This window comes from Haematobia irritans, chromosome 5 (genome assembly GCF_050003625.1).
Source record: "Haematobia irritans isolate KBUSLIRL chromosome 5, ASM5000362v1, whole genome shotgun sequence".
NCBI lineage: Eukaryota > Metazoa > Arthropoda > Insecta > Diptera > Muscidae > Haematobia > Haematobia irritans.
In genome coordinates, this window is record NC_134401.1 from 130,879,976 (window position 1) to 130,904,402 (window position 24,427).

Consider the following 24,427-nt stretch of genomic DNA (forward strand, 5'->3'; position numbering starts at 1 on the left):
AGAAAATCTTGTCAAAATTTTATTTCTATAGAAAAATTTTTCCAAATTTTATTTCTATAGAAAATCTTGTCAAAATTTTATTTCTATAGAAAATTTAGTCAAAATTTTATTTCTATAGAAAATTTTTTCAAAATTTTATTTCTATAGAAAATTTTGTCAAAATTTTATTTCTATAGGAAATTTTGTCAAAATTTTATTTCTATAGAAAATTTTTTCCAAATTTTATTTCTGTAGAAAATTGTTTCCAAATTTTATTTCTATAGAAAATTTTTTTCAAATTTTACTTCTATAGAAAATGTTGTCAAAATTTTATTTCTATAGAAACTTTAAAGTTAATTATATACATATTTAATCGGCCTTTTGTAGTTTAATATATACCACGTATGGACTATGTGGTATATATTACGGTGTTAGGAAGTTTTAAGATACCTTGCCATCGGCAAGTGTTACCGCAACCCAAGTAATTCGATTGTGGATTACAGTCTTCAGTAGAAGTTTCTACGCAATCCATGGTGAAGGGTACATAAGCTTCGGCCTGGCCGAACTTACGGCCGTATATACTTGTTTTTAAATTTGACCTTACCAGGTATATCGGTATGAAATGAGCGGCAATATAGGGAACACTTGTTGTGAAAAATATTTAGTATACCTCAAGTCATTGAACAGACAATATCATATTTTTTCATCGTGTTCAAAATGTCGACTTATGTACCAGATTTCCGAAAAGCATTAATTTTTTGTTTTCATTTGAAGAAAAATGCTGCAGAGTCACATCGAATGCTTGTCGGGGCATAGGGTGATCTTGCTCTATCAGAAGTAGAGGTGGGCGCGTTACGCGAAATTCTCGTGACACGCGTGAATCACGTGAGTCGTGAACAAAATCCAAAGCAACTCTCGTGAATGTGCGTGAAAGGGACTAAAAAAAATATGTCGTGCGTGAGAAATAAAATCGGTACGTGAATGTGCGTGAATAAAATTTCTGCAAATTCACGCTCACGAAAAAAAAACAATCATTAATTCATTCTCGTATGTTAACTGAAATTAATTTAGCTCTCGAACTATATTCTATTTTTGAATTTTGTTACCTCTGATGATTTCCGTTTGGAAATTGTGTGGAATATGGGTGCCACATGAAAAAAAACGCTCATTTCATACCGGTATATCTGGTAAACTCTGTATATCGCGTGTACTAAAATTTATGTTGTTTGATTTTTCATATTAGGTCAATATTTTTTTAATGTATATATTTTATTAAAAATACACTTTTTATTTTAATGAGTTATAATTTAGATTTGAAATGTGATACCAAAATGTTCATGAATAGCTTGGACAATAGCTACAAACATAAAAAATGAACATTTGGCTTATGGGGACCGTACAATTAATTGCCTCCAAATAAATACCAATTTTTTTGTTTAAATTTCCTTCAACCCCTATCACAAACTCAACCTAATATGAAACTTAAAACTCGAAAAGAAAATATTTTAAAATTAACTAGATGTAGTTATACAGACAATAGCAAACTTTTGGATAAACTTCTCAACTAACAAAAGGCTCACCCCAATAATGCCTTTTAAAAACTAAAACAAGAATAAAAAAAAACAAAACTATTTTTCAACATGCAAATTCTCGAAACTCGAAACGCTCAATCCCTTAAATTTCTCTTGCGTATCGTTTACACTGGAACTAATTAACAATTTATTAAATATTCAATTAACTCACAGTCTCTACGACACAAATGATGGGAAACTAACATAACGATTACAAATGAACATTATTTGCCACAATGGCAATGGCAACGTTACCGACAATGACGACGATAAGCAACTACTTTTGCTAATGTTGCTAACTCTCTAACAATGAGGCGCCAATAAACATGTTCCGGGAAAAAAACAAAAGATTGCTTGCTTGTGGGCAAGGGTTGGGAATATACACAGAAACAAATAGTTATATTTGTGTTATAGTAAAATTTCATCAAAAAAAATTTAAAAGAAAATGTTAATGGAAAATGTCTTAGCTTAAGCACAGAGTGACTGAAAATCCAATTTTTTTGGGTATAAATAGGAATTATAAAATTCTTCATAGACACTACCTAAATAATTTAATAATTTTCGTTCTTGCTATGTAAGGAGTTGCTACGGATGGACGGACGGATAGATAGAGCAGGCACGATTTCAAATAATGGCAAGATTTTAAAAGGATCAGATGAAATTTGTTGCATCACATATCAGTTACCTTGTAAATGCTTAATGATCTGACCTTTTGAACCAATTTTCTCTCAGTGTTCATATTCTTGGTTACCTTCACATATTGCTCAAATAAAATTGATAATGTAAAGAGGGAGAAATAACAACCTTTCTTCACACACACACACCCATACACAGTCATACATCACTTAGTAGTTTCATGGTAGGCATCAGCAAAATATGCACCAACTTCCCATTACATAGTCCTGTTTACCATGCCATCTCATCCCATTAGCGAAAAAGGGATCGAGAACAAAGAAAAATATCCAAAGCTGAGAGAAAAATAAAACCCGAAAAGGCTGTTGATTGTGGTGGCAACTGACAACTAAGCCGAAAGAAAAGGGCTGACGTATGGAGGGTTTTCTTTACAACATTCACGAGTAGAGGGTAGCACAGCACCACAATCAAACAAACATCACGCATATGTTGCAAAGTAAGTGAATTATTGCGTGTCGTCTGCTGATTGTGTGCCGTTAATAACGTCGTTGAAAATACGTTATATGTCGCCCAAGTCTATGTGGTAAGCGCCGAGATAATGGGGTGACCGAAAAATTTGAGCAGAGATATTTCACAAACATGAAATTTTAGGGGAAATAATTTTGTAAAAATTCTGATGCAGTTTATAGGAAATTTTGGCAAAAGTTATTTGCTATAGGAAATTTTGTTAAAGTTTCTTTGCTATAAAAACTGCTGTGAAAATTTCTTTGCTATGGGAAATTTTGTCAAAATTTCTTTGTTTTAGGAAATTTTGTTAAAACTTTTTTGTTTTAGGAAATTTTGTTACAATTTTGTTGCTATAGGAAATTTTGTTAAAATTTCTTTGCTATAGGAAATTTTGTTAAAATATCTTTGCCATAAGAAAATTATGTCAAAATTTCTTTGCTTTAAGAATTTTTGTTAAAACTTCTTTTCTGTAGGAAATTTTGTCAAAATTTCTTTTCTTTAAGAATTTTTGTTAAAACTTCTTTTCTGTAGGAAATTTTGTCAAAATTTCTTTGCTTTTAGAATTTTTGTTAAAACTTCTTTTCTGTAGGAAATTTTGTCAAAATTTCTTTGCTTTAAGAATTTTTGTTAAAACTTCTTTTCTGTGGGAAGTTTTGTCAAATTGTCATTCTTATATGGAAATTTTGTCAAAAGTTCATTTCTATAGGAAATTTTCTCTAAATTTCATTTCTATAGGAAATTTTCTCTAAATTTCATTTCTATAGGAAATTTTCCCTAAATTTCATTTCTATAGGAAACTTTGTCAAAATTTCATTTCTATAGGAATTTTTTTTCAAAATTTCATTTCTATAGGATTTTTTTTCAAAATTTGATTCCTATAGGTAATTTGTCAAAAGTTCATTTCTATAGGAAGTTTTGTCAAAAATTCATTTCTATAGGAAATTTTGTCAAAATTTCATTTCTATAGAAAATGTTGGCAAAATTTCATCTCTATAGAAAATGTTGGCAAAATTTCATCTCTATAGAAAATTTTGGCAAAATTTCATCTCTATGGAAAATTTCTTTGCTTTAAGAATTTTTGTTAAAACTTCTTTTCTGTAGGAAATTTTGTCAAAATTTCGTTGCTTTAAGATTTTTTTTTAAAACTTCTTTCTGTAGGAAATTTTGTCAAAATTTCTTTGCTTTAAGAATTTTTGTTAAAACTTCTTTTCTGTAGGAAATTTTGTCAAATTGTCATTCTTATATGGAAATTTTGTCAAAAGTTCATTTCTATAGGAAATTTTCTCTAAATTTCATTTCTATAGGAAATTTTCCCTAAATTTCATTTCTATAGGAAACTTTGTCAAAATTTCATTTCTATAGGAAATTTTGTCAAAATTTCATTTCTATAGGAAATTTTTTCAAAATTTGATTCCTATAGGTAATTTTGTCAAAATTTCATTTCTATAGGAAATTTTGTCAAAAATTCATTTCTATAGGAAATTTTGTCAAAATTTCATTTCTATAGAAAATTTTGGCAAAATTTCATTTCTATGCGGGAATATTGTCAAAATTTCATCCATATATGAAAATTTTGTCAACATTTGAGTTTTATAGGAAATTTTGTCAAAATTTCTTTGGTATAGAAAATTTGTCAAAATTTATTTTTGAAAGGAAATTTTAATAAAATTTAATTTCTTTAGGAAATTTTGTCAAAACTTCATTTTTATAGGAAACTGCATTGCTATATGAAATTTTGTAAAAATGTCTATAGGAAAAATCTGTGAAAATTTTTTTGCTATAGGAAAATTTGTCAAAATTTCTTTGATATGGAAAGTTTGTTAATATTTCATTTCTATAGGAAATTTTATAAAAATTACTTTGCTATAGGAAATTTTGTAAAAATTACTTTGCTATAGGAAATTTGGTCAAAATTTCATTTCTGTAGAAAATTTTGTCCAAATTTCATTTCTATAAAAAATGTTGTCAATATTTCATTTCTATAAGAAATCTTGTCAAAATTTCTTTGCTATAGGAAAAATTGTGAAAATTTTGTTAGCATTTCTTTGCCAAAGGAAGTTTTGTCAAAATTGCGTTGCTATAGGAAATCTTGCAAAAAATTCTTTACTATAGGAAATTTTGCCAATTTTGGCTTTCCTATAGGAAACATTTTTTACAAGGTTTTTGCTACAGGAAATTTTGAAATTTGGTTTTTATAGGAAATTTTGTCAAAATTTGATTTTTATAGGAAATTTTTCCAAATTTTCTTTGTTATGGGAAAGTTTGTAAAAAGTTCTTTCCTCTAGGAAATTTTTGTTAAAATTTCTTTGCTATAGGAAGTTTTCTCAACATTTTTTTTCTGTAGGAAATTTCATTGCTATATGAAATTTTGTCAAAATTTCTTTGCTACAGGAAACTTGATCAAAATTTCTATTCTACAGGAAATTTTGTCAACATTTCTTCTCTATAGAAAATTTTGTACAAATTTCTTTGCTATAGGAAAAATTGTGAAAATTTCCGTTCTTAAGGAAATTTTGTCAGAATTTCTTTGCCAAAGGAAGTTTTGTCAAAATTTCTTTGCACAAGAAATTTTGCTAAAATTTCTTTGTTATAGGAAATTTTATCAAAATATCTTTGCTTTAGGAAATTTCGTTAAATTTTCTTTGCTGTAGGAAATCTTGTCAAAATTTCTTTCCTAGAAAAAATTGTGAAAATTTCCTTGCTTAAGGAAATTTTGTCAGAATTTCTTTGCCAAAGGAAGTTTTGTCAAAATTTGTTTGCTGTAGAGAATTTTGTTAAAATTTTGTTTGCTAGGAAAAATTGTGAAAATTTCCTTTATTTAGGAAATTTTGTAAAAATTTCTTTGCTATAGGTAGTTTTCTCAACATTTCTTTTCTATAGGAAATTTCATTGCTATACGAAATTTTGTCAAAATTTCTTTGCTACAGGAAATTTCGTTAAATTTTCTTTGGTGTAGGAAATCTTGTAAAATTTTTTTTGCTAGGAAAAATTGTGAAAATTTCCTTTCTTTAGGAAATTTTGTCAGATTTTTTTTTTTTTGCCAAAGGAAGTTTTGTCAAAATTTCTTTGCATAGGAAATTTCTTTGTTATAGGAAATTTTGTCAAAATATCTTTGCTTTAGGAAATTTCGTTTAATTTTCTTTGCTAGGAAAAATTGTGAAAATTTCCTTGCTTTAGGAAATTTTTTCAGAATTTTTTTGCCAAGGGAAATTTTGTCAAAATTTGTTTGCTGTAGAGAATTTTGTTAAAATTGTGAAAATGTGAAATAAGAATGAAGAAGAAATAAAATTTAGTTAACAAATAATAAAATTGTTATTCCCAAAAAAATTGGACATAATTTCCTATAGAAATGAAATTTTGACAAAATTTTCTTTGGCAAAGAAATTCTGACAAAATTTCCTATAGAAATAACATTTTTACAAAAATTTTCTAAAATAAAGAAATTTTAACAAAATCTCCTAAAACAAAGTGTTTAAGTTCAAATGCCGTTTTCTTAGCTTTTGTTAAATCATATAATCATTTTCAAGTGTAATCCCGCCGTTAGAATTTGTCTATACTTTTTCTGCTTTTCGGTACGAAAATAAGGACATTTTCTAACGTCAAATGTCATCAACCCCCGCCTTTCGACATCCAAGCTTTTTTTGTCATTCTCTTTTGAGACTCTCTCGCTTCTACGAAGGTAAATATTGTTTGACGAACAATAATTTATTAAATAAAGCCCATACATTTTGGTTCAAATTCTAAACCAGTGCCTTTTTATTTCTTTTCTACTTTTATGCCACGCATTCATTGGTCCATTCGAGCCGAATAATTATTGGAAAGTATTAATTCGGTGTTTTTTATTTCTTCTTCGAAGGCAAAGGCTACGCCAATCAACAACAACAACAAACGATCGACGATCACCATCCTCTACGAGGCATTTTCAATTTATTGCACATAAATATAATTATATTATCAACAACCAAGGTATGTACTTTCAGTGATAATTAAAAAGTGAGCATATCCTTCGCTGTGAATATAAATAAAACAGAAATAAACACTCGCCTACGGTCGCTTTACAACTCGTATTTTATATCGGTTGTACATTAAATCTCTACGAGAAAAAATTAAATTATCCGTCGGTCTTTAATACCCGGTTACATTGTCATTAAAGTGTTGAAAAGTGCGTTTAATTCCACTTTGTTTTCGTCCAAATATTCAACGTCAAAGTTGCATTTAATTTTCGCTGTATTTTGTCATTTGTTTGCGTATACATTGTTGTGTTTTTCTTTTGGTTTTTTGATCTTCGATCGGCATAGAAAAAACAAAAACAATTGCATTGGTTGTAAGCATTGGTTTGCCAATAGGCATCAATAGTAAAGTGTTATACAGTTGCCGTTCAACTTGCTATACACACGTACGCACACAGGTGTTACAACCAACATACGTTCGAACTGCATACACGTTGGTTTATTAGCGTGGGTCGCTTACGGCGCGAAATTATAAAAATAATTTTTTGCAAGTTCAATTGAGAAAAGTATTTATTGTTGATTCCTACGGATATCGGTCGTTTACTATTATCGTTCGTGTTACGTGGTAGTGTACCCTACGGTCGGTCGATATAAACAATAAAATAACAGTATTTATTATATATTATATTATCGTAATACTGACATATTTGAGTTTCCACGAAACTTTTTTATTTTTTATATTACTGTTGTTGTTGGACCTTACTGTTTCGTAGTGTGCATCTTACAGTCCGTGCACCCTACAATCGGTCAAGTTGATATTTTACAATCTAAAGTTCACGACTTTTTATTGTTTTGTAATTTTTCCATTTAGCAAGTGATATTCACGATACACTTGCACAAATTTTGTGTATCTACGTACACTGGGAGAAATTTTGGATAATATATACACTGAGAGAAACTCTCTCGTAATATATGAAGTTTTCAATTTTTTCGATAATTCGCCACGCAAAAATTATTCTTTGTATTCTACGATACACTGAAAATATTTTTTGTATTCACGATACACTTGCAAAAATCTTTTGGAACACAGGGTACACTGGAAAAATATTGTAATATTTTCCAAATAAAGATTTTGCATATATTTCGCCACGCAAAAAAGGGTTTCTTGTATTTACGATACACCGGAAGAAACTTTACGTGTTTTCATACACTTGGAGAAATTTTTCGCCAATTTTTACAAAAAGTTGAAATACTTATAATTTACCTTGCAGAGCTAATTTTAGCTGGTATTTCCAATACACTGTGAGGAAATTGGTGTATCGACGATACACTGTAAAAAATTGGTTGTACTCCGTACACTGTGAGAAAGTTTCGGATCTCATTTTTTGTGTTTTTGTGGTAATCACGTTACCTTACTCACATTTTTAGTACTTTCGGTACACTGCGAAAAATATTGTGTGTTGACGATACAACTTTCGCATACACTGAGAGGAATAACTGCGTTTTCATTTGTTCGACGACGAATCGAAGTAGCGTTTGGATCGATTTATACTCTTTTCGAGAGTTTTGGACATCACGTGTCAATTTTTTCGCCCTTTAAGTTTGACAGTACTTGATCATAATGACTACTACACCACTGACTGCTTTCACAAGAGCAACTGACGCAGTAGTCCGATTTGAAACGAAGTTTCACAGTTTGCGAGACGATGATTTAACCGCCTATAGACTAGAATGTCATGGTTCCGAGGCTAAGTCGTTGTGGGAAAAAGTTAAGGGCTTATTCGACGAATGTCTTGACTTTGTTTCCACACAGAGCAACGCAACCGAGGCAGTCGCCGCTGCTGACAGCAAATATGACGTGGCTTATAATTGTTATCTGAATGTCATGGAGTCAATTCAACGTAAATTGGAGGCACTACGTGCACCATCTAAGCATTCTGCTAAATCGCCTCGGTTGGAGGACCAAACATCACTTTTGAATGTTTCCCATAGGTCCGATGAGTCACGCGGCTCTTCTATCAGCTCTAGGGGAGACAATAGTTCCTCCCACAGTCTCAATCTGCCGCCTTGTGATATAGATGTTTTTGACGGCGATTTTCTCAATTGGCCGACATTTAGAGATTTCTTCACAGCAGTATACATTAACAATAGCCGACTTAGCGATATTGAGAAATTGTGTCATTTGCTCAAGAAGACCAGTGGTGAAGCTCGCGAGGTTGTTTCGAAATTTCCGCTCACGCATAGAAGCTTCGCTCTTGCGTGGAAGGCACTAAGGGGTACTTATGATAATACCCGCCTATTGGTGAATCACCAACTCAAATTATTATTCGATTTACCAGTCATGGAGTCTGAGACCAGTTCAGGACTGAAGAAACTACAACGTGGTATCTCGACATGCATTTCGACAATGTCCATCTACGATGTGGCCACTGACGATTGGGATCCTATCCTCGTCTTTTTATGCCTTCAGAGGTTGCCGAAATGTACTGTTACACTTTGGGAACAGAGTATTAAGGACAAGTCTGCTTTGTCTTCTTGGTCAGATTTGGACTTCTTTCTCACGGAAAGAATCCAGACATTGACATGTCTTCGCGATATCCGCGGCATTGACGTCAGGCCTCCGGCCAACAAAAGAATTCGCTCGCATTTCACGAATGCGAAAACGACTCGTTCCCCATCAAGTACGCCTCCTTCCTCCCAATCCTCTCCTGACAGATTATGCGTCCTCTGTCGACGACAACATCACCTCAGAACGTGTTCTAGGTTTCATAATCTTTCAGTTCGTGAGAGGATGAATATTATTAGGAGCCATCAGTGCTGCATGAATTGTCTGTCCCGCAGACATGTTGCAGCTAATTGCCCCAGCGCATATGATTGCGGTAAATGTGGTAGAAGACACCACACTCTTCTGCACAGGGATATATCAAATGATCCCATAACTGGTCCGGTCGTTTCCGCACCGCTTATACGAGATACCGGGGTAGCATCAGTGGATACCGATCAGCCTTCTACATCGACTGGCATTGTGTCAGGGACGTCGAGTAGACAGGTATTCCATACTTCGCGTACTGGAAATGTATTATTAGGAACTGCAATGGTGAATATCGTTCACCAGGGTATCACGTATCCTGCTAGGGCCTTAATAGATCCCGCTTCGGAATCATCCTTTATTACGGAAGGATTGCGGAACCGACTTGGACTGAGTACGTCTTCGACTTCGGCTACAATTTCTGGAGTGAATCAAAGTGTTTCGATCACGTCGAGAGAACTTTGTTCACTTTGCATTGGTACCCCACTAGATGAGTCGCTCCTACTGGAGACTACAGCGTATGTTCTTCCGAACATTTCCGGCAACCTGCCATCTTTTTCTCTAGATCGTGACATTGTGTCTAGTATGCCAAATCTACGTTTGGCTGACCCCAATTTATTTGTTTGTCGTCCTGTTGATCTGCTTTTGGGCGCGGATCTTTATCCGAAAATTGTGTTGGAGGGTACGCGAACGAATATTTTGGGATCATTACTAGCACAAAACACAGTCTTCGGCTGGGTTGTCACGGGTCCTATCCCTTCCTCGAATATTTCTGTCTACACGACTACTGTGGACCTCTCCAAGGAAAATGGTCTTCACGAGACACTTCTCCGCACTTTGGGAACTAGAAGAGCTTCCCCGACGTCCTCTCTTATCTGATTTAGATAAGTTTTGCGAGGAAAATTATAAAACGACATCCCGACGGTATTCTGAGTGAAGATACTCTTCCTCTTGAAAATTATTTCTTCGGACAAATCGGAAAGCAAGGACGGCCTGGCTGACACAATTTCTTCGAAATTAGGCATCCCTCTTGTGAAAACCATGAATTTAGACGATTCACCACGACTTTGTCCGGGGGTATATACAGTTATACCATATGAGGCCAGTTTAGGTTACGCCTACAAATGAAAATTTGTTATCTGCCTTATCGCCGGTCATCCACCGATAGAAAGACAATTTGACTTCGATTGGTTTTCACTGCCTTGAATGACATTTTTACACGTCGGTCCGACTCAACAATCAGACTTGTTTCTCCTCGTTTTGAGGTGGAGGTTGTATAAATTCGTGTACAATTGCGACATCACACAGATGTATCGCCAAATCCGAGTTGACCCGTCTCAGACCTGTCTGCAGAGAATACTATTTCGGGATTCTCCGCAAAACATTATCCAGGACTATGAGTTACAAACTGTAACATTTGGAGTAAATTGTGCTCCATTTCTAGCCATACGGACACTGTTGCAATTGGCGGACGACACGGAGAATGACTTTCCTCTTGCTGCGCACATCCTACGGAGGTGCATGTACGTTGACGACGTATTGACGGGCTACCATGATTTGCATACTGCGATTAGGTCTAGGGATCAGCTAATTGCCGCTCTATCTTCTGCCAAGTTTGAGCTGCGAAAGTGGACTGCGAATGATCGTACCATTCTCGAGGGCCTCCCTACGGGCCATTTGATTGATGCTGAGCTTCTCACGTTTGTAGAAGCTAGCAGTTCTAAGCCTCTTGGTATAAGATGGAACGCCCAGCTGGACGTATTCTACTTTGACATGAGTCCGCTCCCGGACAAGTCTCGGTTTACGAAACGCGATACTTTATCTGCCATTGCGAAACTGTTTGATCCACTAGGTTGGTTAGGCCCTATCATAGTTACTGCCAAGGTGATAATGCAGCAGATCTGGTCTGACAAGATTGGTTGGGATGATGCGCTTCTGTCTACGACAGAACGGGAATGGCGAAGGTTTGTCGAATGTTACCGCGACGTTAATTCGATTCAAATACCGCGTTGGGTTAACTATTCGCCTGATTGTGGCGCAGAATTGCATGTTTTTTCTGATGCCTCAGAGAAGGCATACGCGGGGGTGGTATACATTCGTATTTTGACTCCGAATGGTGATATATGCACTCATCTGCTTTCTTGTAAGACCAGAGTCGCACCGCTTAAGTCTGTGTCTCTGCCCCGATTAGAGTTGTGTGGAGCAGTTTTGGCCTCCGAATTGCTAAAGAGTATCCTCGACGAGATTGATATACAACTTCAGGGAATATTTTGTTGGACGGATTCGACGATCGTCCTTTCCTGGCTCGGCAAACCTCCATCTACGTGGACTACGTTTGTTGCCAATCGTGTCAGCAAGATTCAGGATATTACAGGTGGTGAGAATTGGCGTCATGTACGCTCTGAGGAAAATCCCGCTGACTTGGGTAGCCGGGGGGTTACCCCCTCGGAATTGGCTGGATCCCGACTTTGGTGGCATGGGCCACACTGGCTACGCCAGGATCGGTCTCAGTGGGATATTCGGGACTCCGTCCCCCTTGATACAGATGTTGAGTTGCGCGCTGTCAAGGTTCATACCACATTTTTTTCGAATTATGAGGATGTGTTAGAGAGATTTTCGTCCTTGGACAGGGCTTTACGAGTTCTGTCTTATGTCTTTCGATTTTTACATAGGACCCATCCTGCCCATAGGGGTCACCACGTTTATCGCAGCACGGCTTTGACGAGCTTGGGGCTTAAAAACGTGAGACGACGTCTGGCTATACTGGCTCAAAAGGCTTATTATGCGGAGGAATACGCTTCCTTGTTACGCAAGGAACCTATTGGTCCGAAAAGTTCTTTGTTGCCACTTAATCCATTCTTGGATGAATCAGGCGTGCTTAGGCTCAACGGGCGCTTGGCACGTTCCCCTACACTGGCATATTCAGAGCGTCATCCGATTATTGTACCCTACAATAGTCGGTTTGCTGCTCTTTTGGCCAGGTACGTCCATTTGATATCCATACATGGGGGGAATCAATTGATGCTACGCATTTTGAGGATTGAGTACTGGGTTCCCCGCCTGACTTCTTTGATACGAAAGACCATAAATGGTTGTAAGCGCTGTTTTTTGGACAGGAAGCGGTCTTGCTCCCAGATTATGGCCGCGCTTCCACCAGAGCGTACTACACTTTCTAGACCTTTTGCCACTACTGGTGTGGACTTCGCGGGCCCATTTGAGGTCAAATCCTTTACAGGTCGCGCTTGTAAGGTAACCAAAGGTTATGTTTGCGTATTTGTCTGCTTTTCTACGAAAGCTATTCATTTAGAGGCTACATCTGATTTGTCGACGACATCCTTTTTGGCGGCTTTTTATCGATTTGTCTCCCGCCGTGGTTGTCCCGGAACAATATTTTCCGACAACGGCACCAACTTCGTTGGAGCATCTAGGGAAATTGAGCGGGATTTCAAGGTTGTGCTGCGCGAGAGCCGCGATAAGTTGTGCTCCGCACATTTGTATCAACAGTTGTCTTGGCAATTCATTCCGGCGGGAGCTCCACATATGGGCGGTCTCTGGGAGGCCGCAGTAAAGAGCTTTAAGCTTCATTTTCGAAAGCACGCCAATGGCTTCAAATACACGTTTGAAGAACTTTCTACCATTCTGGCTAGAATTGAGGCCTGCCTTAATTCTCGTCCACTTTGTCCGGTGAATGATAGTCCGCATGATATAGTGGCTCTCACGCCAGGTCATTTCTTGGTTGGATCGTCGATCCTCGCTCCTCCGGAGCCCGTTATTGATGAGTCGCCTTTGCATATTGTTAACAGATACAGAAAGATGAAAGCTCTAACTCAACAGTTCTGTTTACGGTGGAAAGACGAGTATCTGAAGAGCTTGCATAAACGCTACAAATGGCAATTTCCTCAACGGGATATGCAGAAGGACGATTTAGTTGTCATTCGACATGAGCAATTACCCCCCACTTCGTGGAAGTTAGGTCGTATTGTTGATATTCATCCGGGTACTGACGGTCGAGTCCGCGTCGCGGATGTTAAAACCGAAAATGGCGTTATACGGCGTCCCGTAGTTAAACTTGTGCCTCTTACGGAGGTAAAATAAGTTCATTTTGCGTTGTACTCGCGTCCTCACTGGATTTTGCTAGCGTGAAAATCTTAGGTTTGATGGCCGCGTTTCGAATCGCTATAGGACGGAAAGTTGTAAGGCGACCTACGGTTTCTTGTCATTCTGACCATTTTGTTAATTTGATTTTCCGTTCCGTCATCGAAATCTTTCTATATTTTCATAGATGGAAAACATAGCAAAGATGGCCTCTACCCTTCCTGATTTTGAGGACGACGTCCCCATGTCTGATGAGGAACGGGAAATCGATCCAACCATCGCACCTCTGGCCGATGTATCCACCATCAGCACGACTGCTGATCCTGCCACTCTGGCCGACCTTTCCACCAATAAAAATCCGTTGACGACGGCTCCTGGAGTTCCTCCAGGAGAATTATCTGTGGCTTCGCCACCCCTTTCGGCACCAGTTCGAAAGAACCAGGGTTCGAATATTCAACGTGGCAGAAGAGAATGTGTCATATGCAAGGCAAAGCATCACTTACGTGATTGCAAAGAGTTCAGGGCGATGCGCATTGAACGAAGGCTGCGTACCGTAGCGCTTCATAAATGTTGTGGTAATTGCCTTGACGCCACACACTTTGTTCGTGACTGTCCCAGTCTACACAGGTGTAAGCACTGTAACGGTGACCATCACACCATGCTGCATAATCATGCAAAGAATAGCGCTGATCGGTCCCGCCCTGCTACAAAGTCTGCTCCCAGACAAAAATCCGGAGTTCCTCCAAAACCTGGTAGATCCTCTATTCGTCCGCATATTACGTCTGACCCTTCTGTCCGATCTTATCAGCCGTCAACTTCATCAGCTCCCCGACCCGTAATGGCGATTCAGCCCGTTGCTACGCTCGGGCCGACAATGGTCATTCAGCTAGAGTTGAATGATCGGCGAGTTCCTGTCCGGGCGCTTTTGGACCCTTGCGCAGGTCTTAGTCTAATTTGTCGGTCATTGGCCGAGGAACTTCGGCTAAGTCCTGTAGCAGTGGGTCCAGAAGTGTTCTGTCAGGTCTCAGTCGCATCATCACATGACCCATCGCAACGATTAGGGGTATCGGCAAGAATTGTGGATTTGACCCACATAACTTCTCCTTCGGAGTCCGTGAATCCTGCCCTAAAGGATCACTTTGCCGGGCTACAGTTAGCTGACCCGCATTTTTATCAAGCTTCACATGTAGCGATTGTCCTTGGTCCAGAGGTCTACCACAAAATAATGAGGCCACAAACATATTCTAGCCCGGGTTTCCCATGGGCCCAACTCACAATGTTTGGGTGGGTTATTTCGGGTCCATGCAACATATAATTGGGTGTAAGACAATCTTCCATTGTCTTCCGACTTAACGAGTCCTCGACACCCGGCTCTTCCGAGTCAAATTTATTTGAAATTTAAAAATCGATCGGGCTTAACGAGTCCATTTACGATCGCGTGCTTGACGAGCACATTTGTAAATATGAATTTGTTTTTGAAAAAATGAAACATGAATTGGAAACCATAACAAGAAAAAACAGAATTGAACTAAAATAAAATGCTCCTTTTTTTATTAACTGAAATGTACATTCTGTATACTTTCATTATTTAAATTGAACATATAATTAATATTACTTTAAATTTTGCAACATGGCAGGATGTTGCAAGGCGGGCGGCAATGTTTAAGTTCAAATGCCGTTTTCTTAGCTTTTGTTAAATCATATAATCATTTTCAAGTGTAATCCCGCCGTTAGAATTTGTCTATACTTTTTCTGCTTTTCGGTACGAAAATAAGGACATTTTCTAACGTCAAATGTCATCAACCCCCGCCTTTCGACATCCAAGCTTTTTTTGTCATTCTCTTTTGAGACTCTCTCGCTTCTACGAAGGTAAATATTGTTTGACGAACAATAATTTATTAAATAAAGCCCATACATTTTGGTTCAAATTCTAAACCAGTGCCTTTTTATTTCTTTTCTACTTTTATGCCACGCATTCACAAAGAATATTTGACAAAATTACCTAAATCAAAGAAATTTTTACAAAATTTTCTAAAGCAAAGAAATTGTGACACAATATTCTTATATCGAAGAAATTTTAAAAAAATTTCCGATAGCAAAAAAATTTTAACAAAATTTCTTAAAGCAAAGAAATTTTGACAACATTTCCTATAGGAAAGAAATGTTGACAAAATTTCCTAAAGCAAAGAAATGTTGACACAATTTTCGTATAGCAAAGAAATTTTGACAAAATTTCCCAAAGCAAGGAAATTTTCACAATTTTTCCTAGCAAATAAATTTTGACAAGATTTCCTACACCAAAGAAAATTTAACGAAATTTCCTAAAGCAAAGATATTTTGACAATATTTTCTAAAGCACGGAAATTTTCACAAGTTTTCCTATAGCAAAAAAAAATTTACAAAATTTTCTATAGAAAAGAAATGTTAACCAAATTTCCTGTAGAAGAGAAATTTTGACAAAATTTCATATAGCAATGAAATTGCCTATAGAAAAGAAATGTTGAGAAAACTTCCTATAGCAAAGAATTTTTTACAAAATTTCCTAAAGCAAGGAAATTTTTACAATTTTTCCTAGCAAACAAAACTTTAACAAATTTCTCTACAGCAAACAAATTTTGACAAAACTTCATTTGACAAAAAAAAAAATCTGACAAAATTTCCTAAAGCGAGGAAATTTTCACAATTTTTGCTAGCAAAGAAATTTTGACAAGATATCCTACAGCAAAGAAAATTAAAAGAAATTTCCTCAAGCAAAGATATTTTGACAAAATTTCCTATAACAAAGAAGTTTTAGCAAAATTTCCTAAGCAAACAAATTTTGACAAAACTTCCTTTGGCAAAATAATTCAGACAAAATTTCCTAAAGCAAGGACATTTTCACAATTTTTCCTAGCAAAGAAATTTTGACAAGATTTCCTACAGCAAAGAAAATTTAACGAAATTTCCTAAAGCAAAGATATTTTGACAAAATTTCCTATAACAAAGGAAGTTTTGTCAAAATTTCTTTGCACAAGAAATTTTGCTAAAATTTCTTTGTTATAGGAAATTTCGTTAAATTTTCTTTGCTGTAGGAAATCTTGTCAAAATTTCTTTCCTAGAAAAAATTGTGAAAATTTCCTTGCTTAAGGAAATTTTGTCAGAATTTCTTTGCCAAAGGAAGTTTTGTCAAAATTTGTTTGCTGTAGAGAATTTTGTTAAAATTTTGTTTGCTAGGAAAAATTGTGAAAATTTCCTTGATTTAGGAAATTTTGTAAAAATTTCTTTGCTATAGGTAGTTTTCTGAACATTTCTTTTCTATAGGAAATTTCATTGCTATACGAAATTTTGTCAAAATTTCTTTCCTACAGGAAATTTCGTTAAATTTTCTTTGGTGTAGGAAATCTTGTAAAAATTTTTTTGCTAGGAAAAATTGTGAAAATTTCCTTTCTTTAGGAAATTTTGTCAGATTTTTTTTTTGCCAAAGGAAGTTTTGTCAAAATTTCTTTGCATAGGAAATTTCTTTGTTATAGGAAATTTTGTCAAAATATCTTTGCTTTAGGAAATTTCGTTTAATTTTCTTTGCTAGGAAAAATTTTGAAAATTTCCTTGCTTTAGGAAATTTTTTCAGAATTTTTTTGCCAAAGGAAATTTTGTCGAAATTTGGTTGCTGTAGAGAATTTTGTTAAAATTTTGTTTGCTAGGAAAAATTGTGAAAATTTCCGTGCCAAAGGAAGTTTTGTCAAAATTTCTTTGCACAAGAAATTTTAATAAATTTCTTTTTTATAGGAAATTTTGTCAAAATATCTTTGCTTTAGGAAATTTCGTTAAATTTTCTTTGCTGTAGGAAATCTTGTCAAAATTTCTTTGCTAGGAAAAATTGTGAAAATGTCCTTGCTTTAGGAAATTTTGTCTGAATTATTTTGCCAAAGGAAGTTTTGTCAAAATTTGTTTGCTGTAGAGAATTTTGTTTGCTAGGAAAAATTGTGAAAATTTCCGTGCTTTAGAAAATTTTGTCAGAGTTTCTTTGCACAAGAAATTTTAATAAATTTCTTTTTTATAGGAAATTTTGTCAAAATATCTTTGCTTTAGGAAATTTCGTTAAATTTTCTTTGCTGTAGGAAATCTTGTCAAAATTTCTTTGCTAGGAAAAATTGTGAAAATGTCCTTGCTTTAGGAAATTTTGTCTGAATTATTTTGCCAAAGGAAGTTTTGTCAAAATTTCTTTGCTTAGGAAATTTTGCTAAAACTTCTTTGTTATAGGAAATTTTGTCAAAATATCTTTGCTTGAGGAAATTTCGTTTAATTTTCTTTGCTGTAGGATATCTTGTCAAAATTTCTTTGCTAGGAAAAATTGTGAAAATTTCCTCGCTTTAGGAAATTTTGTCAGAATTTTTTTTTTGTCAAATGAAGTTTTGTCAAAATTTGTTTGCTGTAGAGAAGTTTGTTAAAATTTTGTTTGCTAGGAAAAATTGTAAAAATTTCCTTGCTTTAGGAAATTTTGTAAAAATTTCTTTGCTATAGGAAGTTTTCTCAACATTTCTTTTCTATAGGCAATTTCATTGCTATATGAAATTTTGTCAAAATTTCTTTGCTACAGGAAAGTTGGTCAAAATTTCTCTTCTACAGGAAATTTGGTTAACATTTCTTTTCTATAGAAAATTTTGTAATTTTTTTTTTGCTATAGGAAAAATTGTGAAAATTTCCGTGCTTTTAGAAAATATTGTCAGAATTTCTTTGCCAAAGGAAGTTTTGTCAAAATTTCTTTGCATAGGAAATTTTGCTAAATTTTTTTTGTTATAGGAAAGGAAGTTTTGTCAAAATTTCTTTGCATAGGAAATTTCTTTGTTATAGGAAATTTTGTCAAAATATCTTTGCTTTAGGAAATTTCGTTAAATTTTCTTTGGTGTAGGAAATCTTGTCAAAATTTATTTGCTAGGAAAAATTGTGAAAATTTTCTTGCTTTGGGAAATTTTGTCAAAATTTCTTTGCTATACGAAAATTGTATCAACATTTCTTTGCTTTAGGAAATTTTGTCAACATTTCTTTCCTATAGGAAATGTTGTCAAAATTTCTTTGCTTTAAGAAATTTTGTTAAGATTTTTTTGCTATCGGAATTTTTTTTAAAATTTCTTCGCTATAAGAATATTGTGTCAAAATTTCTTTGCTTTAGAAAATTTTGTAAAAATTTCTTTGATTTAGGTAATTTTGTCAAATATTCTTTGTTTTAGGAGATTTTGTTAAAATTTCTTTATTTTAGAAAATTTTTGTAAAAATGTTATTTCTATAGGAAATTTTGCCAGAATCTCTTTGCCAAAGAAATTTTTGTCAAAATTTCATTTCTATAGGAAATTATGTCCAAATTTTTTTGGGAATTACAATTTTAGTAATTGTTAACTAAATTTTATTTCTTCTTCATTCTTATTTCACATTTCCTCTCCAACCTAATATACATCCATTATGGATATGAATACACAATATTGTTTGTGTTCACACAAGTAAAACTTATACTTTTGACAGATAAACATCAACGTAAAGTTTACGCTTTAATCATAATTTTACCCCTACCTTTCTGTCACACCAACCTGCTAAGGCCTTTGTTTGTCCTCTGACCATAGAGACCATAGGAAAATATGGGGAAAGGATTTCATTTGCTGTCTCAACATAACAATTTATGACGCACAACCTTCCGTGGCGAGGAGGTAAGAGTTAGAGAAGTGTCTGCAAATTGATTTTTATATGACGCATTCTTAGGAATATAAATCATAGTTAAGCATGAGGTATGCACTCTGTTATGAAAAAGGCGAAAATTAAGGAATGGCTATTGGCTGCCGGGAAAGGCATAAGCAATGAAAAAATTTTTAAGAGATATTTCGAAAATTATTTCAAATATTCTGAAATTTGCATTAAATTGAGGCGATACTTATTAGAAAATATTAATGTAACATTAAGAGTATGCATACTAAATTTTGAGATAAATAACTTGCACAATACCAAGGAAAAATTTCTTTAAAATAAAGAAATTTTAATTAGCAGACGAATCTGTGATATTTGGCTCCTTTATTAAAGTCTCTGAAGACAGGCATTTTTACTTAAAATAACTTTTTCAGCTGTCAGACGAAGGTCCTTTCTTAACTCTTTTTGGATCTCTATGATTTAGAACGTTTTTCCTGATATTCTCATAGGATTAATAGGAACATATGATTCATGGAAGACTTTGGGACAATTTTTGGCCAAACATACTACTACAAGTCAAGTATCCTGATCCAATGTTCTTTCTATGCACAGCTCCTAAATTTAAAAAAAATATGTTATAGATATTTAAATTTTCTTTTAAAATTTTCTAAAAAAATGTTTCCCGAACCTTTGGATTCTTAAATAAATGGGAAACTTCCAAGGATTCTAAGTATTCCAAAGCTAAAAAATCTGCTAAAACAATAGCTGTTAAAACGAAGCCAGGACTTTTTTTGATTGAAATACGTTCAGTAGTCGTTACATCTCTTCTCCAAAAAAGAGTTTATTGCTTGTCATCAAGTGGGTACATGCCTGGCATGGAAATTGATGAAATCAACACTTGGAATGGTTTATTTATATTTGCTCAGAACCCAAAAAAAAAAAAAAAAAACAATATACCAAAGGAAATGTTATTGGCGGCTTTTCGACGAAAACAACGAATACCTAGCTGGATAGGAGATGAAGTTGAAAAAACGAACCGAAAAGAATTTCGTGCGTAAAAATTGTTTGGTTAGCACAATGGCATACGAAATGAATGAAATGACTTGGAAGCAATCGTATTCGATCAATGGTTGAATAGAACCCACAGTCCCAGTGGTTTGAGATGAATGGATGCCGGGTACAACAATGTAAAGTTAAGAATAACAAAAACAGAAACTGAAATCCAACTCCCAAAATACAAATTCTCCCACAGTCAATGACAAAGACTGATATGCGGTAGCAAAAGGCTGGCTGTTTTTTTTTTTTTTTTTTTTTGCTAGACACTCAGAGACCCACCAGGGAGGTAAAATAGCTATGGCGAATAAAAACATGCAAATTTTTAAAGTCGATACTTTGTTGATGCAGAACTTAATGCTCGTTATATTTTTTCGAAAAAAATTGATGTAAGGAATATCCAACAAATGGTTACAGTGGTTATGAGATTACAAATTCACATAAAAAAATTTTAATTGTTGAAAGATCTAGGTTATTTAAATTCTTCCATTTTGATAAAAATTTTATTTCTATAGGAAATTTTGCAAAATTTTATTTCAATAGGGCATTTTGTCAAAATTCCATTTCTACAAGAAATTTTATCAAAATTTCTTTAGTATAGGAAATTTTGTCAAAATTTTATTTCTTTAGGAAATTTTGTCAAAATTTTATTTCTATAGGAAATATTGTCAAAATTTCATTTCTATAGGAAATTTTTTCATTCCTATAGGAAATTTCAATTCTATAGGAAATTTTTTCAAAATTCGAATTCTATAGGAAATTTTCTCAAAATTCTAATTCTATAGAAAATTTTCTCAAAATTTTATTTCTATAGGAAATTTTGTCAAAATTTTATTTCTATACGAAATTTTGTCAAAATATAATTTCTATACGAAATGTTGTGAAAATTGTATTTCTATACAAAATTTTGTCATAATTTTATTTCTGTAGGAAATTTTGCCAAAATTTCATTTCTATAGGAAATTTTGCCAAAATTTCATTTCTATACGAAATTTTGTCAAAATTTCTTTAATATAGGAAAATTTTGTCAAAATGTTATTTCTATAGGAAAATTTGTCGAAATTTCTTTAATAAAGAACATTTTTTTTAGAAATTTCTCGAATATAGGAAATGTTGTCAACATTTCTTTCCTATAGAAAATTTTGTCAAAATTAATTTGCTTTAGGAATTTTGCCAAAATTAATTTGTATATGGAATTTTGTAAAACTTTAATTCCTATAGGAAAATTTGTCAAACTTTTATTTCTTGAGGAAATTTTGTCAAAATTGTATTTCTATACAAAATTTTGTCAAAAATTCATTTCTATAGGAAATGTTGTCAAAATTTCTCTAATATAGGAATTTTTTTTCAAAATTTCTTTAATATCGGAAATTTCTTAATAAATTCTCGAATATAGGAAATTTCAAAATTTATTTTTTTAGTAAATTTTGTCAAATTTTATTTCTATGGGAAATTTTGTCTAAATTTCATTTCTATAGGAAATTTTGTTAAAATTCCAATTCTATAGGAAATTTTCTCAAAATTCTAATTCTATAAAAAATTTTCTTAAAATTTAATTTCTATAGGAAATTTTGCCAAAATTTCATTTCTACAAGAAATTTTGTCAACATTTTACTACTAAAGTAAAATATCGCAAAATTTCATGTTGTCCAAATTTTTATAGGAAATTTTGTCAAATTTTCATTCCTATAGGAAATTTCAATTCTATAGGAATTTTTTTTTTCAAAATTCCAATTCTATAGGAAATTTTCTTAAAATTCTAATTCTATAGAAAATTTTCTCAAAATTTTATTTCTATAGGAAATTTTGTCAAAATTTTATTTCTATACGAAATTTTGTCAAAATTTTATTTCTATACGAAATTTTGTCAAAATTTTATTTCTGTAGGAAATTTTGCCAACATTTCATTTCTATAGGAAATTTTGCCAAAATTTCATTTCTACAGAAAATTTTGTCAACATTTTACTACTAAAGTAAAATATCGCAAAATTTCATGTTGTCCAAATTTTTATAGGGAATTTTGTCAAATTTTCATTCCTATAGGAAATTCCAATTCTATAGGATTTTTTTTTTCAAAATTCCAATTCTATAGAAAATGCTGTCAAAATTTTATTTCTATAGGAAATTTTGTCAAAATTGTATTTCTATACGAAATTTTATCAAAAGATTATTTCTATATGAAATTTTGTGAAAATTGTATTTCTATACGAAATTTTGTCATAATTTTATTTCTGTACGAAATTTTGTCAAAATTTCATTTCTATAGGAAATTTTGCCAAAATTTCATTTCTATAGGAAATTTTGCCAAAATTTCATTTCTATAGGAAATTTTGCCAAAATTTCATTTCTATAGGAAATTTTGCCAAAATTTCTCGAATATAGGAAGTTTTATCAAAATTTCTTTGCTATAGGAAATTTTGTCGAATTAATTTGCTATAGTGAGTTTTGTGAAAATTTTGTTTCTATAGGAAATTTTCTCAAAATTCCAATTCAATGGGAAATTTTCTCAAAAATCCAATTCTATACGAAATTTTCTCAAAATTTTAATTCTATAGGAAATTTTGTCAAAATATCTCGAATATAGGAAATTTTACCAAAATTTCTTTGCTATAGGAAATTTTGTCAAGCTAATTTGCTATAGGAAATTTTGTCAAAATTTGATATATATGAGATATTTTGTCAAAATTTAATTTCTATTGGAAATTTTGTCAAATTTTCATTCCTATAGGATATTTTGTCAAATTTCATTTCTATAGGAAATTTTCTCAAAATTTAATTTTTATAGGAAATTTTCTCACAATTCCAATTCTATAGGAAATTTTCTCAAAAATCCAATTCTATAGGAAATTTTCTCAAAATTCTAATTCTATAGGAAATTTTCTCAAAATTGTATTTCTAAAGGAAATTTTGTCAAAATTTTATTTCTATAGGAAATTTTGTTAAAATTTTATTTCTATATGAAATTTGTCAAAATTTTATTTCTATAGGAAATTTTGTCAAAATTCCAATTCTGTAGGAAATTTTCTCAAAATTTAAATTCTATAGAAAATTTTCTCAAAATTCCAATTGTGTAGGAAATTTTCTCAAAATACCAATTCTGTAGGAAATTTTCTCAAAATTCCAATTCTATAGGAAATTTTGTCAAAATTATAATTATATTTTGTAAAAAATTAATTTCTAGAGGAAATTTTTGTCAAAATTTTATTTCTTTAGGAAATTATCTCAAAATTCCAAAATTCTATAAGAAATTTTGGCAAACTTTCATTTCTATAAGAAATTTTGTCAAATTTTCATTTCTATAAGAAATTTTGTCAAAATTACATTTCTGTAGGAAATTTTGTCCAAATTTCTCGAATATAGGAAATTTTATCAAAATTTCTTTGCTATAGGAATTAATTTGCTATAGGAAGTTTTGTGAAAATTTTATTTCTATAGGAAATGTTTTCAAAATTCCAATTCAATGGGAAATTTTCTCAAAAATCCAATTCTATACGAAATTTTCTCAAAATTTTAATTCTATAGGATATTTTCTTAGAATTTCATTTCTGTAGGAAATTTTCTCAAAATTGCAATTCTATAGGAAATTTAGTCAAAATTCTAATTATATAGGAAATTTTCTCAAATTTTTATTTTTATAGGAAATTTTGTCAAAATTTTATTTCTACTCGAAATTTTGTTAAAATTTCATTTCTAAAGGAAATTTTGCCAAAATTTTATTTCTTTAGGAAATTTTGGCAAAATTTCATTTCTATAGGAAATTTTTCCAAAATTTCATTTCTATAGGAAATTTTGCCAAAATTTCACATCTATAGGAAATTTTGTCAAAATTTCATTTCTATAGGAAATTTTGTCAAAATTTCATTTTTACAGGAAATTTTCTCAAAATTTCATTTCTATAGGAAATTTTGTCAAAATTTCATTTTTACAGGAAATTTTCTCAAAATTTCTTTTTTTGTTTTGGAAAATTCATCAAAATTTTAGATCTCTAGGAAATTATCTCAAAATTTCATTTCTATAGGAAATTTTCTTAAAATTTCTTTACGATAGGAAAGTTTGTCGAAATTTCTTTGCTATAGTAAATTTCCAAATCCAAATTTGCTATAGTAAATTCCAAATCGATTATTTTTGGGTGATAGTTATGCAACTTTTGAATAAATGGAACAAAACACCTCAAAAAT

The 24,427-nt window shown here is 32.7% G+C and overlaps 2 protein-coding genes across 2 annotated transcripts in view; one reads left to right on the forward strand and one right to left on the reverse strand.

Moving 5' to 3' along the window:
* Wnt5 (Wnt oncogene analog 5) overlaps positions 1-24,427 on the reverse strand; it is a 533,000-nt gene that overhangs the window by 415,205 nt on the left and 93,368 nt on the right. The window lies entirely within an intron of this gene.
* Positions 6,167-15,479, forward strand: LOC142240407 (uncharacterized). The gene is made up of 3 exons (XM_075312119.1): positions 6,167-6,369; positions 6,547-6,656; positions 13,732-15,479. The coding sequence occupies exons 1-3, from the start codon at positions 6,294-6,296 to the stop codon at positions 14,857-14,859; spliced, it is 1,314 nt and encodes a 437-aa protein (XP_075168234.1). The 5' UTR covers positions 6,167-6,293; the 3' UTR covers positions 14,860-15,479.